General features: G+C 45.7%; 1 protein-coding gene across 1 annotated transcript in view; it reads left to right on the forward strand.

Moving 5' to 3' along the window:
- Positions 1-3441: 3441 nt before the first annotated feature.
- LOC139055525 (monocarboxylate transporter 12-like) overlaps positions 3442-17546 on the forward strand; it is a 31932-nt gene continuing 17827 nt past the window's right edge. The window contains exons 1-3 of the mRNA XM_070533033.1: positions 3442-3506; positions 7038-7418; positions 13529-13672. Of these exons, the coding sequence (XP_070389134.1) occupies positions 7160-7418; positions 13529-13672 (403 nt within the window). The 5' untranslated portion in view covers positions 3442-3506; positions 7038-7159. The remainder of the gene's footprint in view (positions 3507-7037; positions 7419-13528; positions 13673-17546) is intronic.

Consider the following 17546-nt stretch of genomic DNA (forward strand, 5'->3'; position numbering starts at 1 on the left):
CTGAAAGATTGTTTGATATGATGAAGAAGCGACAAGGATAGCCGAGAAGTATATTAATTACAATCAATGTAAATCTCGTTATTGGCCGGCACAGATTGTGTACATTAGGAGGAAGTTATCTTTTATTCCACTAATGAAAACTAGGTTAGACAAGCTCGTTCAGCGTCAGGAAATTGCACACGACATTTCGTAATCTGTACGGCATCTGCCGGAGACTTACGACCAGTTAGGGTGCAGAAACGGGACAGAGGCATCAGTGATTTAAAGAGCTCCCTAGAAGCCGTTGAAAAGTCGTCAAAAAAGAGATGACTGACCAGCTGATACAAGAATCAAATGACACGGAACAGTACAGCCGTTACCTCAATAGGTAGAAATTCATGGCCTTGGGCCACACGAAGCTGAAGACTTGAGAAAGGATGGAAATAAGATTGCACAGGTACTAGCCCATCCAGAGTTATCGGAAAACAACTCCTTATTTCTCTCCCTCCTAATAAAGAAAAATAACCAGTTGTTAATTTGATATTGTGGCCCAGAGCTCTGGGGCACAATATGCTTTGAAAAAAATTTAAAGAAAAGCGAGCAACAAAATTCTCTGGCATCTGTTTTTTCGACAACCTGGCGACAACAGACGACCGCTGTGGCTTGACCAAAACAAAAGCAAACACTGAGAACCATATGAGTCTGGTTTGTACGACTGACGGAAGGATCTTCGTGTGAAAGCAGCCTGGCGCACGTGCTACAAGAATAAACCAGGAAGACAGTCTTATTAAGATTGCCTTTATAGTCCGCATTTTGTCGGGCGCTGATTGCTGACCATTTACGCTATGAACTGCGACCCTGTTGACTCTTTCAATATGACTTGTCCCATATTTGTAGAGCGTAGTTCCTCCGCTCGACTCTTCACCTCGAATGAAGAAAGTTGATGGCAGCGCCGCGCCCCGACAGAAGCGGTCACTGCGCTTCATTGACACTGTACGGCAATTCTTGAAAAGCGTGCCGCCTTTTTCAGTCGAGGGGTGGCGCTGCATTCGGTAGAGTGGAAGAAGGGCTTCGAATGAAGGATCGGTTCGAGAACACGGGCGTTAGTCACTGCAGACCGCTGCTTGAAAGCGGAAATGCATTCCATACGAAGTTTGAGAAGTGAGCATGATGACGCTGAAGCATAACAACATAGAGTTGCTATGGCAACGCATTTTCATGTATGCCTATTAGTAAATATTAAACAGCAAGGAAGGTATACGTCACATCTGAACTGCACAAGCGTATCAAGCAGAGAGATCGGCTTCTTCTGTTATTGTTACGCACTCGGAAGTTCTGCGCGAATATAAACGTAGAAGGAAACAATTTGATTCCGACTTAAACAAGGCCAAAATGAACTTCTCGCACGTCAATTTGAAGCTGCTACTCTGCTACTGCTTACAATACCGCTACAGCGTGAAAAAAAAAATTACATTTCGCCCATTGACTAAAGCTTCTGAATCAGCAGTGCCTTCAGAGTTATCCTTATTCGTAGAAAACTATTCCGGTGTCCCAATCGATAATATCTTCAGTGATGATTTGGTTAATTATGATGCGACTAACTTTCCTTAACATATAGCCCTGCTGTATTACTGAGTCTTTATTTAGAACAACAGATGAGATTACTGCTATTATTGCTTGATTGCATAACAACTATCAGAGCCGGTGATGACGATATAAAGGCTGGTCCGATGAAAGCTGTTTCTCATTAGCTTATTAGGCATTGAGCCATACTTATTTTTGTAACCTCAATCTTCACACTGGCAGTTTTTCAGAGAGAATGAAAACCGCCCGCACAGCAGCAGTCCACAAAGTAGGAATGTTCTACTATCTCAACAACTATACAGACCAATTTCGGTGCTATCGAATTTGTTTTTTTTTTCAGAAAGTGCCGAGCAATTAATGTACAGGCATGTAAATAATTTCGTAGTATCTAAGTAGACAATTTCCAACTACCAGCATAATATTAAGGGGGCAGATCAATCGAGGATGCTTTTTTCAAATACTATGTGTTTCTGCGAAGACTTCAAGTAAGCTTTATAATCGCCCGTGGCAGATAGCACAATTCTAGTCCTTGAGGTGGTCAACTCGAAGAAGCGGACATTAGTTGCATTAAAAATTGAAATGCCGAATCAACTAATTAACAAATATCGACTAATTATGTTTTAACTAGTTACGGGGCATATTAGAATTTACACATTGTAGCCGGTGAGATTGCAAGGCATATCGCCTTGAAAATAATTAAGTGGATAACATAGCTTTCGAAATATGCGCCATCATACCTGCGGCAAAAATGCTTTGTTGTTCCATTTACTTCTTTAACAAAACGCCGCCTTACGCAGTGCAAGCCCACAGGTAACTGGACCGCCAATGTTTTTCTTCGCAAAGATCGGCAACGAATACCTTGAAACTAGTGCCGTCCTGATAATTATTTTTAATTGGATCCGCCTGGCAAACTCACCGGCTACAATTTGTAAGTTTCAATATATGCCGCGAGATAATTAGTTAAAAACTGCACAGAGAAACTCCCCTGGGAGTTGTCTAAGTATGCGTAAGCAATGTGCCACTTGCTTAGCTCCACGCAGCCCGGAGTCATTATTAATGTTATGAAACTTGATCCGGCAAGTACACACGACAGCGCTATACGGTGACATGAACTGCTGCGGACGGCGGCGCAATGTTAATGGTGAGGCATGCAGACTAGTGCAGGTGGCGGTGCCAGGTGCGTTGATGACGTTCCGATCATTGTGAGCTGGTATCGCTCGTTAGCGCATTATCCATACGCGTCGAACCAGTAGGCGCCGTGCGGAGCACATCTTTGAGGTGATCTGCGATGTGGATAGAGAGTGCCGATTGCTGTTAGCTTCGCGCCCTGTGTTCTCGCCGTTTCACGTTGAAGAGATACGCGCGGGGCCATATACTGAAAGCGATCTGCGAAGGGGTGGGGGGGGGGGGGGAGGGGCAGGGTGCGGCGAGTGCTGAGGAATTTGTGAGCGCTGTGTTCTCGCAGCTTCCGTCGCGTGGAAGCGAGAGGCAGCACGAAGGCAAGGCCGCTCGCTACTGCCGACTCTATCTATATTGTATACGTGATTCCAAAGAATGTACGCACTTTTTGCTTCAATTTCCTGGGTGATTGAAGCCTGCTTCACCTTCGCCGCGAGTCGGTTCGGTATCGCACTATCTCCGGCGTCGGCCCACAGTTTTCGTCTCACGTGACGGACGGTTTTCTCGTTGGGTAAGCATAGAATTGGTAACTTGCAACCGCCCAGAGGGGAGGCAGATAAAATTGTGGAGAGGAGGCAGAGAATGGGTACAACCAACGCAGTCACGAAGCGAGTGAATGACGGCCCTTGCCACTATTCACTCGCAGTTTCCATGCACGAGGGGAGAGCAGACGTAAGAGGGTGAGGGCGACGTGAGAAGGCGAGGAAGCGCTACTACGAGACACGACGGCGGTTGCGGACGAACTGGATAAATTTAAGTTCAAGGTATGATACGGTAAGTTTCTGGAATTTCTGTAAAATAAACACCATAGAAATTTCTCAAGCAGATAACTAACGCTTTGCGTTGGAGACGCAAAGCCCCATTAAGGCACCGTAGCGTCTAGGCGACACTACGGATACGACCACACGTGAAATCAAAACTTCTGTATCCGCCGCGGTAGCTTTTCTGCTATGGTGTTGCTAGAGTTCATGGTGTCGATGCCGACAGTGGTAGCCACATTTCGGCTGGTGCGAAGGAAGAAAAGGCTCGTGTATTTAAGTTTATGTACACATTAAAGAACCTCAGGGGGCCGAAATTAATCCGGAGTCCGGAACTACGGCGTGCCTTAAATCAATTAGAGTCTTGGCACGTACCACGCCATAAATTAATTAAAGTTTAACACTTCTGGCACGATGCTATGTGCCGTGTGAGGTAATGACATTACTAACCTTCTCGGAGGCTATGAACCTTGGCACACAACAACGACTCAAGCAAACACGTCTCGCTGTGTGTACTGTACTCTACGCAGTAAAAGAGCAGTGGTGCGCGTGGTGACGTTTAACATCAACTCACCCTTATCGTATTAGACTACATACAGAAGAAATTAAATATCCACCGTGAAGATCACCGCTAATTACCGTCAGTCAAAACAAACGGCACCGAAAGATTCGCTTACATCGATCTTTATTGTGTGTTAGTACCCGCATTTCTTCCTCTTGTTAAACAAGTGTTCAAATTATTACCTTCAGTAGGCGAGCCTACGAAAGCTCTATGGCACTATGGAGAGAGAGAGAGAGAAAACATTTATTCGGGCCATCGAGGTGGTTGCTCTTGAGGTCGAGTGGGTGGTGTCCTCATCCCAGGACTCCACAGGCCATGGCTGGTCGAGGAACAAATTCTAGAAGATAGAGAAAGGTTGCATGGAAAGGCAGAGAGGTTAACCAGAGGTAGTTCTGGTTTGCTACGCTGAATTGGTAGAAGGGGTAAGGGGATAAAAATTTCACCGACGATTACGATACTCCATAATGAGAAATTTGAGCGCCGCTTTATAGGTGTTTTCATTAAAACCCTTGTTGAGACCTTTGTAATACATTTTTGAAAGCACCTTGCATGGAATGTACATGGTGAAAACCTCCATTCAAAGATGTCGTCTGCCATTGGTGTCCTTGCACGTACGCGGTGTATTCTTCCTACAAAGGTGAAGATTATGATCTACAATGCATTAGTGTTCACTATGTTGCAGTACTGCAATATAGTGCGTTGTGTTACTGGCGTAACAAATTTGCGCAAGCTGTTTTTGCTGCAGAAAAGAGCCATACGGCATATTGCTGCTGTACGTTATGCTTCTTCTACAAAACTTCTTTTTAGAAAGTGCGAAATTCTTCCAGTGTTCTGTTTATATAATTATAGGCTGATGTTGTGTTATAAAGCGTTTGTTAAGTATGGTACCAATACCATAATTAATCTTGCTATGTTAAAAGCAAACACAAGTGTTCGTTCAACCAGGCACAAAGAGATGTGGACTGTACCCACCCGTACAACTTCTTATGATGAACAATGTTTGTCCGATAAGCTACCTTCCATTCTGAACCTACTAAACCATGGAGATTTTGATCCACCGTGTAATCAAAATTCTCTCATTAAACGTTTCGCCCAGTCTAATTATTTTCAGGAATAGTACATCCTTTTGAATTTTTTTCCCTCTACTTGTCGATCGCTGTTTTTCATGTTCATGTCATTTCAAGCGTAGGCAGTTGGGTTGTATTGTTCTTGCGCTTTGTTACAAAACTTTATTTTTGTTGCTCGATGTTATGTAATATTCGTTGATTTATTGAGCTCTTTGTGCATGGCTGACCGTCATCCTGCTCTTTTGCCGACTGTAAAGGGATCGGGACCTCGTCAAGCTGCTCAAGCATTTAGTGCCATACTCCTCCTATTCCAAGGGAAATAAAGTTGATTGTTTGATTGATTTCGCAGTATATTGGCTGGTGCGGACAGTCCGTCTCCTACGGCGCGTTGCAAACGGAGTTAAGTATTGCGCGACTTCCTCGCTAATCGCGAGACCGCGAAAGGCAGCGCGTGGGTGACGCGTGGGCGTGAGTCACAGCAGTAGACATACTTCCGCTCATGTAACGCTTTGTTTCCATACAGGCGACGCGCGCTATACTCTGGCGCCATCTCGTTGCCATCGTCGCCGCAAAGCCCGTCTTGCGTGGAACTACGGGGCATACATGCCCCGTTGTTAGGGGAATTTATATAAAAAAAACTGTAAACTTTTTTCCATAATTCTAGGTGGCAGCGCATGCGCAATAACGTTCCTGGTGGTTTGCCTCCGAAAATATACTTAGTTTCAAGTGAGCGTCTTTCCTGTCCAGGGCAGGTATTCTGTAAGAGTCCATCTAGTGGACTGTCCATTTCGGCCGCTGCTGATTGGATGCAGCTGTACGAGCGAGGGATATACGAGCGGCCCAAGCCAATCAGGAATGGCTGAAATGGACAGTCCACTAGGTGGACTCTTACAGAATAGCTCCCCAGGTCTCCTTTCTTCCGCAACGCTTCTGCGCTCCCATATGTAAAAACCATTCTTTTCCGGCGTTCGAGTTCAAGTGTTCCTTCGTATATTGCCCTCAACATCATTCTAAACCAACCTCGCTTCCTTTCACCGTTAGGGTTAGTTGTGAGTGTTTTTTTATATACGAATACACACACGTTACGTGAACGAGCAAGTTTCCTCTCTCCTCAAATCGTATTATATGCCTGCTGATCTGAAAGGTCCTCGGTTGTAGTTCTTTTGAACTTTGTATATACAATGTTTATGAAAACGGAAATATAGGAGAGCGAAAACACGGGACGCTGTAAGGGGACACACAGGCATCGCTGTGCGTCTTTGTCCTTTTACTATGTCATGTGCTTTCACGCTGTTGTGTTTCTCCTAGTATACAATTCTTTTACGTATCCAAGCCTACATCCCCATTTCAGCTGCTTGAATGCTGACTTAAATCGCTCGTTTGATGAAGAATCACTGGTCACACCAGTGCATTCTAGTTCCTTTAATCCATCTGGTACCTGCCAGACGAATTAAAGGAACTAGAGTGCACCTACCAGACGCAACACAGATTTCCCAATCGCTTCTGCGTTTTCTGATTCACTTACCGTAGGTGAATCGTGAAGATTGAAATGTCAAGTAAATTTCTCTCAGACATTATTTCCGTGTGAACTATAAGAAGGTTATCTCAAGTATTGACTTCAATGCATGCAGCAACTTTGTAACACTCCAAAAACACGTGCTTTAGGACTGTATATTTCGCAGTGAAACAGCGATATGCACTACGGGCGGCGGCGGCGACGACCACCAGCCGCGAGAGTGCGCAGTCAACCATGTGTTCAGTTTTGATTCGTTCAGAAGACGAGCTTCCCTTGAGGCAGGTGACCAATAAGGATAACGCGCGTTTCTGCGGCCGTTACAGTGCCAGCAAGCAAATTTCATTTGGTGGCATCGAGTTTACTGGTTTCTCCTGCATGCCCGACTATCGCAGGGGGCAGCCCAAAAGCTCTCGGCCCGCGTGACTACCGACAGAATGAGAAGATGACGGCCTGCCATCACCTCTAGAAACTGTTTCCTGCCTGCGAGACCTGCACGGCGGCTAGCTATATAAACATGGAGGGAAGCCAGGAGCCCCAGCAGCTGCGACAGTCTCCACGACAGCGCCAGCGGAAGGGGCGGCCACCACCGGCGGGACCAGACGGTCCGCGATCATGGCTGGTGGCTGTCGCCTGCGGGTGGAACCTCTTCTGGACTACTCTCTTTCGTCGCTCCACGGGAGTCATCTACGTGGCCCTGATCCACAAGTTCGGCGCCACACGTGAACAAAGCAGCTGGGTGCTCAGCGTCAGCACCTGCATCGCCTGGCTGATCGGTAAGTCATCTCTTTGCGAAGACTATAGCTGCTAAGGAACACTCCACGCAGATTTTGTGCCGTCTGTCACAAGTGCATCATAGTCATGTTTGTCGACACCATGCTTTCTTTTCAGAAGATGCAAGCATGGTTTAGTATCTGAAAATAAGTTCAGCTTCTGAAAACGTACGATATTTATTTTAGATAAAATACAAGTAAATAACGTCCTTTACGTCTAGAAGGAAGCTCTCAATCAACGTTTCAGGAAAACTGGTTCAGGTTACACCGGCTTCGCTTGACGCAAGAAGCGACCAACAGTATGTTTTAAGGTTATTAATGTGAATGCTAGAAGCATACTGAGTTAGGTTGACGTGATTGAAGCAGTGATCCTAGAGCATGAACCAGATATAAGATAGTGCAATACTGAGTCGACACGTGGCGGAGGTGAAGCAGGCGGTAAGCACTCCCCGTACGTGAGCCGATCCCGAAGATAATGCAGTGCCGGGCCAACCCATGGGGGAGGTGAAGCAGGCGTTAAGCACTCCCCGTTGCAGACATCGACACAGCATGTATATACCACCCCTCGCCCCACGTAATGACCGTTTTAGGTCCAATTACTTCCCTCTGTTATCGAAGAAAGCAATATTTTAACTAAGTCTACAATCAGATATGTTCTTCGCTTACCTCATATTAGAAAAAATAACACTACTTTTCTGTGCATAACATTGTGACTACATATAGATTTTATTTTATATTTAATCTTTCCACAGTCTCCTGATGCTGCCCATGCTTTCCCCTTGCTTTTATATGCGATCCATTTTTTTTAATTATGTGGTTTTACGTGCCAAAATCACTTTTTGATTATCAGGCACGCCATAGTGGAGGACTCCGGAAATTTCGACCATCTGGGATTCTTTAACGTGCACCTAAATCTAAGTACACGGGTGTTTTCGCATTTCGCCTCCATCGAAATGCGGCCGCCGTGGCCGGGATTCGGTCCCGCGACCTCGTACTCAACAGCCCAACACCATAGCCACTGAGCAACCACGGCGGGTAGGATGCATTTTGCACTGCATTAGTATACGTATGTCATTCTTGTATATCTTGAGCTGCTCTTCGCAACAATTCCGAGAAGCGTAGCTAAAATTTTAAAATAAATTCTTGCCTGATGAATTTTCGTACCTTCCGCCCTGTAACAGTCCTCCTCAGGTGTAACAGTATGAATGAATGAATGAATGAATGAACGAATGAATCCGTTATAATTACTTTCAATGTGAGTGAATAGCGTGAGCGAAGGAATAAACAGATGAACCGACCAACCAACCGACTGACCACGAAAACAAGCGAAAGCAGCAAATAAACCTATACTCGTTTTAAAAATACTGCCATTTGTCCTCAGTTAGGATTCAGTCCCACGAGTCCACGACGCTGTTGTTATCACCGAGCCATCGGCGACGCCGTCTTGCCCTTGTCGACTGTCATTGTTACATCGTCAGTGTCATCGTCGTGCTGTTGTATGCCGTTGTTGTGTTAGCTCTAGTGGTCCTCTTGAAATATTGTTTCTTGGCCCGGAAAGGGGGGCTGACATATTTCTGCTATTCATACTGCCAGGCTAAACCAACTTGAAGCGCCACCACTTCAACCCATTTCCATCGGGGTACTTATGTTGAAGGAAAGCCACACAAGTGACCCGGATCGATAGTATAAGGATGTCAAAATGCGTGTTAGAAAAGCAAAGTGACTGGCGAAGCGTTCCATAAGAGGGAACGACGCCCTAATAATAGCCCCATCCACGCAAGGGCTTCAGAGCAGCTGCAACGGTGGTGAACGGCGTTCATTACGAGACTTGCGTAGCGTTTCTCAAGAGAATTGATACCATGGTGTAAATTACATATTATATATCTGACACCACCGTCGAGATATGGGGAAGTGATGAGCAGTTGTGTGGTGCCATGCGTGCGCCAAAGCAGAAGCAGAGCTGGCAAGTTTGTCATGGAATAATCACGCAAGCGCCATCAATGCTTATTAGTGGAAGGGACGTGAAAAGCATCTCTTTAAATTTTGATTCAAGCTTGTTAGGCACCACGTAATATTTTTCTGGCTACGCTGGTAAGCAGAGCAGCTTCGAGGCGTACTGGATCGACATCTGCACCATTTAATCAGTTAGCTTAATTAGCGCTATGGAGCATATTAAAATAAACCTTGGTGGAGTTTTCGGTGGCAGTTAATTAACGTTTTTATGATAGCAAAATGACCCCTGGTACCGTAGGAAGAGCTTTCAAGCCCGAAAAGATGTAGAAGTAAAGGGATGGAAGCGATGTCGTTCGTAGTTTAGGCACTTGCTCTCCGTGACGCAATATGCATTTATTGTTGGCGGCATCTACTCGCGTTAACGGCGGACTTCATGGCATTAGAAAAATACTCAACGTAGCAAGCTGCAAGAACTGCTGTGCAACAAGGGCCCGAACACGTGAAAACTTTAAAATTCTTGACGTACAATACATTGACGCATTAGTGATGAGGTATAAAAAAAATTCACGCACAAACTTCTCAGGGAGTTGTCAAAGTATGCGTAAGCATTGTACCACTTGCTCATCTCCATGCAGCCCGGTGTCATTATCATTGTTAGGAAATTTGATCCGACAAGTATAAAGCCTATCAATTCTTATCAGTCGTTATCAACCTCATTGGACTAGATCTGACCGTTATCAACCCTTACCGGTTGCTCTCAACTTTCTCGGACTCGATCCAGCCTTTATCCACCTTTATCGGTCGGTATCAAACTTAACACAATCGACACGCTCACGCTCCTTATAGACCCTTACTAGTGCTTATCAACCTTCGATTATAGCGCGAAGTGACACGGACAGAGACTAGAAGCAGACAGGAAGACTAGAAGCATACCTACCAACTCGCCCAACTTTCTATACTTTTGCTTATCAACCTTATCGGAAGTGATACAAACCTTACCAACCTTATCGGAATTAATCTGACCCTTGTCAACCCTTATCAGTGCTTATTACCATTATCAGAATTCATCCGACCAGTATAAGCCCTTATCGCTCTTTAGCACCTTATCCATCCGCGTCGAGCCACTATATCAACCGTGATGAGGCCATATAAGCTCTCAACACTCCTTATCATGCTTATAAAGTCATTGCCTGCTTATCTGTCTGTGTTGCGCGACATGAAGTGGTATGAGCCCTTATAGATTGTGGCATTTTGGACGGTGAAGCTTGGGTGAAGGAACGCCCCAAAGGAAAGCACATCCCGCGACCGCCGAAACGGAACGGAGATGTGGCGCATTCAGAATTAAATTTTCGCAAACTCATAATTGTTTTAATGTCTACAAGACACCAAGTCAGCTCTGCATGTGGTTCTAGAGATGGCTTTTATTCCATCATCACCAAACATTTCAACAAAGCCTTCATAGAAACACTGTTTTATAGATTATTTTCTTTATAGTGATCCTTCATACGTGATGACAGGCTTCATCGTTGGGTAGGCGTAGAAATGCTTACGGATTTAAAAATCACAATAATCGGCGCATCCCACGCATACACGGGAATCCGTGGTGAGGTAGTCTTTCTTTTGTGTTTAGTTAAATGCCTTCATTCAACTTCTTATTGACGTATTGTAGCTCAACATTCCTCCCGCGGCAGCTTCTGTTGCTGACTTATTCCTCACTTCGTGTAGGCGACTTCTTCACTTTTTTGTTGCCGACTTCTTCATTTCGCTGTAGTTCAACGCAACTTGCTCAATTCAAGATATGGTCATATTTTTGCCCTTCAGTTCCTTCTCTGCACTCAGCTGCTTCTGTTGGTGACTTCATAACTTCCCTGTAGCCGACTTCATCTTTCAGTTGCCCACTTCATAATTTCCCTGTACCACAACGCAACTCGCTCAGTGCAAGATCTGGTCATATGTTGTTCCCTTCACATCCTTTCCTGCACTTAGCTGCTTCTATTGCCGACTTCATAACTTCTCTGCAGCAGACTTCTTCAATTTTATGTCGCCGACTTAATTTGCCGTACAGCTCAACACAACTCGCTTAATGCACTCTCTGGTCCTATTCAACGTAACAAAATAATTCAACAGTCTAAACTTGTGTAATGTTAGCCTTTAATGTCACTCTTACATCGTGCAGCATCGGAAAAAAAGCGTTTGGGGAGAAATATGGTGTAAAACGAGTTCGTAGCGCTTAAAAATCTGCTGCAGTGCGTTCAATGCATGGTTTCTGTTGTGCTGCATTTCGCTGCAACGTTACTGGACATTTCTGTTCAGTGTTCCAGCTGTGCGCTTCGTTTAATTGGCAGATAAGTTTTCCTTCATTCTATATAGCTCTTTTGTCGCAGCAGGTTTTCTAGCCCTATGAATCATGATTTATGATTAAAAACTTTTCATTCTAAGAATACATTCGAAGTAGATGTCACTTGCATAATCACTAGCTAAATTGGTAGATTGCAATAAGTGCCGTAATATACTTAGAGAGATTATTTGCGTAGTTCGGCTAATTATGCACTTAGGCATTTTCATTTCTCGTAGGAGTAGTGGACGTGTCATAGAGTAAATTAGATCAAGGATTAGAACTGTTCTAGTTGCTCAAATTTTAAGGGTTTGGTGCAGCTAAAGAAAAGCAATCTTTATAGTGTTGTTGTATGTGGTAAAACTGTCGTTTCGTAATGCATATGCTATTAGTACAAAAAAGAAAGAGAGATACAAGAAATGCAGGTCTAATGCACGTCTTGGTGTATATGGGCAATGAAATTTTAGTAGAATGGTTTATTATATGCTTCACAACTAACGGTGATGTGTACAATTTTGTTTACTTTCATCCCATGCAACGCGTAACCTCATGGAATGTTAATGTTCGTCCACTAGAAAGGTCACTACTTTAATCTTGTGCACTTTTTAATTTTATACACTACATCGTATACATTTGCTGTGCCGAAATGCAGGCTCGAAATCAGGTGGATGCACAGTGCGAAACGTACACGCAGTGATGTCACAAGCACGAAGGCGATGTGTGATGCCTGTTCAGAAAATAACGGTGATGATTGTTGTACGCAGAGGAAAGTAAGATGCATTAGACAACATTTCGGGCCTACCCATCCTGGAGGATTGGCCAACAATGAGCATACCCATAGTGGCAGATACTAAATGGCTAAATCAAAGAAAATCAAGTAAATGGAAGAACTAGTGAAATATAATTCACCATTCTGTCAGCAGATGGGTGTGCCTTAGATATACCTGCGAGATAACATTTATATGTTCAGGTTTTATGTAAGAATCGTAGTGGGACATACCCATTCTGGAGGGTTGGCCAACAACGAGCACATCCATAGTGGCAGATACTAAACGGTTAAATCAAAGAAAGTAAAGTAAATGGAAGAACCAGTGAAATTTAATTCGCCATTCTATCAACAGATGGATGCTATATGCTATGGGTGCTATAATTTGCTATGGTTATGCAGTTTTATACACACGCAAAACATTTAAAGCTGCTGCTTTTCAAATAATTGTTGACTGTGCACGTGAAGCGCCTAGCGCCTTTGTCAAGCGGTCTTGGCATGGTCCACATTTCCTTCCGTTCGACTGAGTTCATGTTTTCACGTACAGCGCCTTGTTTGATCTATCTATAAGATTCTTAAAGCTGCACATTATATACAATGAGTTCCTGAGACGCCTTTATATCCCACAATGTCACCTATGAGCGGCTTTTCAACACTGCAGCTTTCTACTGCTTTCAATTATCGATGGCGATGCCCTCATGTGGCATGTCCATTTGTTCTCGAGGTCTTGGTAGTTCAACCTTAGCTTCAGACTATGTAGCAGACATGATGTTTTCACTGATGCTCCATGGCTTTTTAAATGAGTTTCTGATAATAGTTAGACATCTACATCACAGCAACCACCTTTTCTCACCAAAAGACGGAGGAGCAGAATAAGAGAGAAAGGAGTTCATCGGCCTTGCACCATGGATATAATGGCAGCTCCGAGATCTAGAAGCGCGTGAGCATGGTCTCTAATTGTGGCAAGCGACCTCAGGGGCCACGGTATGCCTGGCCTCGAAAACATAAAACGGCTGAATGGAACTGAATGCGTGTCGCATGGTTTGCGTGATTCTGCAGGTCCTGTCGTCGGCTTCCTCACGAAGCATGTACCGCTGATGGCGTTGGCTTCTGCGGGAAGCCTGGTGACTGCCGTGAGCGCCATAGGCTGCGCCTTCGCTGGGGACATGACGGCCGTCTTCCTGCTGCTTGGAATCTGCAGTGGTAAGCGTTTCACTTTCGAAGACGAGCAAGCCCAGTCACTATACGTTCGTCGCAGTATGGCAGAAGCGTAAAACCAACAAAGGCGAAGAAGCAATGAAGTGGTAAACATGTTTTTATTCAAGGTAACATGACCCAAATCAACACACGCGGTGATCATGAAAAACGTCGTGAAGGTTCCGGATTAATTTTGATCGCTTGCCTCTGAGCACGAGCGCCTTTATATTTATCCTAATCAAAACTCGGATGGGGATCGAACCCACGACGTCGTGTTCAACAACAGAACGCTATACAGCTATGGAGCCAACGCCGCTGGTCATGTGGCAACGTTTCTGCAGCTGAAGAACGAAGCAGTTCATTTGTAATACGACATCCGCTCGATCAAAACGCGAAACCTTGTGCGTTTTGTTCGAACGGCTGTCGTAGCACTTACACCACCGAGCCTTGCGTAGAGTAATTCTCACCAGGTATGTCGTTGATAAGTCCTTGCCCGCTAAACGTGTACACCGGATATTGTCGACGCCAAGACTGGTGCAAACAATTTGTCGAAACGTTTGCACCACTACCTATGTTTACTAACAAACCCCTACGCAGAGCCTGGCATAGATATGTTTGGTTGGGCTGCCAGAACACGTTGTCACCGGATATGCGGTCTATAAGTTTATGTCCTACAGACGACCGCGCCGATCCTTGCTGACGCCAGAAACAGCTCCGACATTTTGCTAGTTGACCTTGCCCGCATATATAGACTTCACGCGTAGCCGCTTTTGGAAACGTTACCACCGAGCGTGAGTAGACGAGTCCAGTTTTCGGGGCCTCAGTTGCTGCCTAGGATGATGTAGATAGCTCCTCGGTTCTGTACCTGGTTCGCAAAACAATTCCCCTTTTTCTGCAGTGCACCTTGGATTCCCAAATATAGAAACACCTTCCTCTTTCTCTATGCAATTCGCTACTGGGAGTATCTCATGGTTGTCATTTCTACGTCTCTCTTGCGTATCTATAAGCGTCATGAGCAGCTGTTTCCGCCGGGTAAAAAGGAAAATAGTGTGATCGGTGAGTCCCTCTAGTCGATCATATAACACATTACTAAAGACTCTAAGGTAAATGATCGCCGACTACAGACATTCACAACAAGACGTTTTGGTACCCGTACGGAAGCCTTGTTGACAAACTTGAACAATGCTCCCGTATGGGTACCGAAACGCCTTGTTATCTTACTTATGTTTGAGGTTGGCGTCCATTTTACCTTTGGCTATGATTAATCCCGACCAGACGAGTTCTCGTAAAATACTTGATTTCATTGTGTTGGCATGGATAACTGCTAGAAAGTGCCGGCACGGTTATGCGTAACCAGCGAAGTACATTCTATTAGAAAGACTAACTTATTTATATCAATGAAAAAAAATTTAATTAAATCACCCATGCGCTATTATCTACGCATACTGCGAGTCTGCATGAATTCTCCAATCGCGCATTAACAGAACACATTTTTTTAATAAATCGTAGATGATTTATTAAGTTAGAAGAGATATGCTCCATAAAGTCACCAAATCACTACTATCGCCTTCGGTATGAACTAGAACGAGTGAGCGCGTGGTCAAGTCCTCTCCCAGGTTGCATAGTAGCGCCGATTTTCACTGTGTTCCCTACCCAGGTTTAAGGAAGTGTTGGTTCCGCGAAAATGGTTACAACTGACCGGTGTCTCCGTTTTGTGGGAGCTGTGCGTCATTATGCATCTGAATCTGAGAACTGCCATTATTTCAGAGCTCAGGGGTGCTATGCAGGATGCCCCGAGTTTCTCGTTCACCCGAGTTTTGCCCGAGTTTGCTCGACGGCAGTCAGTGAACGGAGATAGCGCGCAACGGGCCGAAGGTGCAGGCAAAAAATATGTAGACAGAAAGTCGCGTATGACAACATGAGCGCACCCTGCGCGGCACGCTGCTTCCACATTTCAAGCGCAGAAGGCTGCACAACGAAACGCGCCAGCGCCGCGTATTGTTATCAACGGATTATCGCAACTTAGCGATACCGTGACTGCCCCGCTGTCTGTCAGCACACTTGCCGTGAGCCGTTTGCCACGCCTTTCCCGGGCGCGTCAAGGGCGTGCCTCATCTTTCGGGCGCTATCTATCTATCCTCCATCGAATGCGAACGGGGTACATGCGGCGCATTCTTGCACCTACACTTTCACTCAAACGAATACGTTAAAATGCGACAAATAAAATAACGCACATTTTTATTTCTTTAGGTATCTGTTTTTCGTTTTCAATGCTAGAAATTTGTGATGATAAACGGAGATCGAGCAAATTATTAAATTTTGCACATCTTGCCGTGAGTGGCGACAGGGAGGCGAAAGCTTAGAAGCGGTACATTGAAACGAGGACGCACGAGGGCGTTCATACGGTGATAAGTCGCCTAGGGGCGCTGCAGTGCTATTCTCAATAAAGTCGGTCATGATCCATGGAGGGTCATGGCCACTCTTTCTCTATTAGGGGAATAGAAACGCAGCGCCGCGGTACGGCTGTTCATCGCAGGCGCTTCACTAGGCTATTAAGGCCCCCGCTTTACCAACTAAAAACGACACAACAGCTGTCGCTGTAAAATGGTGGTATGTTATTTTAGAGTGCGTAGTGTCGCAGTTCAGTGAAAATGTACCAGTTTATCTTTGTGCGCGAAGCCTTTGCGATACATTGCGAAACGTGCGTGCTTCCCCAGCGACAGAATTCATCGCTTGTCATCGCTTGCCCAGTGAAGGCGCCTCTGAGCGCACGTACGCAGTATATGAGTGTGTTGTGCAGTCGAAGGTGCTTGCGGATTACCTCTGCTGGAGCCAGCAGCGATCGCAGATGGATATCGTAACGACACCGCAGCACTCGCATTTTGGCAGGTGAGGACTCTTGTGTGCAGTTATGAAATCAGATTTCGAACGGAGAGATGTGTTGGAACTGTTGAGTGCGCAGTGCTTGTGATGAAGAAATGTCATTGCACTGGGCCTAGAAGAGCGAGCGATTCTCGGACGCTGATCGTGTTTACGACGTTGTGGCTCCGTTTCATCACCGATGACAGAGCAGCTATCTGAAACGACTGCTGCAATAAGCCCTCCTCAGCATCGTCGTCCCCCTCGACGCCTTGCAAGCACCTACAGTGACGTGCCGATAATTATTTACTGTGCGCTACGCGCCGCAATGCAGGCAATGAAACTGTGTTGTGCGGCCATCTCAGCCCGAGAAGATGTGTGCCAGCGACAGTCAACGCTTTGTTTTCGATAGTGGTGCTCAGTACATCACCGATGACAGTGCGTTGTGCGTGTTTTATGTCGGCGGTCAAGATTGTTGATGCCTCTCAGCTCGACACCGCGTCGCTGTTGCCGGCAGATAAGTTGGGCGTGGCCCAACTGTAGTGGGTGCGCGCGCAATAGTTACATGCCTCGCGCGGGGCGTGACCTCTGGTTTTGATTGACAGGCGAACTCGTGCTAAACTCGTACATCGCGAAACCCCCTCCGAGTTCAACTCGGGAACATGGCGGCGGCAGCAGCAGCGGCAGCGGCATTGCATCCAGCGGCAGCAAGCGTCAGTATGACCGTCCGGACCCGTTCACCTGCATGACCGGCGGGGAGTTTCAGCGTCATTTTCGCCTGTCGAAGACATCAGTGTGCTGGCTGTGTGACGAGCGAGGCGAAGACTCTCGTCTGCGGTGACAGCGTGGCGGGCTTCATTCGCTCACCGTCTTAGAGCAAGTCATCTGTGCCCTCCGTTTCTACGGGACTGGGAGTTTTCAGGGAAGCGTCGGCGCCGAGCGTTACATCGGACGCCATCAAACTACTGTTAGCCACTGTGTCAGAGATGTGTCTGACGCGCTTATCGATGCGGCAGTGCGT

This window comes from Dermacentor albipictus, chromosome 2, assembly GCF_038994185.2.
Source record: "Dermacentor albipictus isolate Rhodes 1998 colony chromosome 2, USDA_Dalb.pri_finalv2, whole genome shotgun sequence".
Taxonomy (NCBI): domain Eukaryota; kingdom Metazoa; phylum Arthropoda; class Arachnida; order Ixodida; family Ixodidae; genus Dermacentor; species Dermacentor albipictus.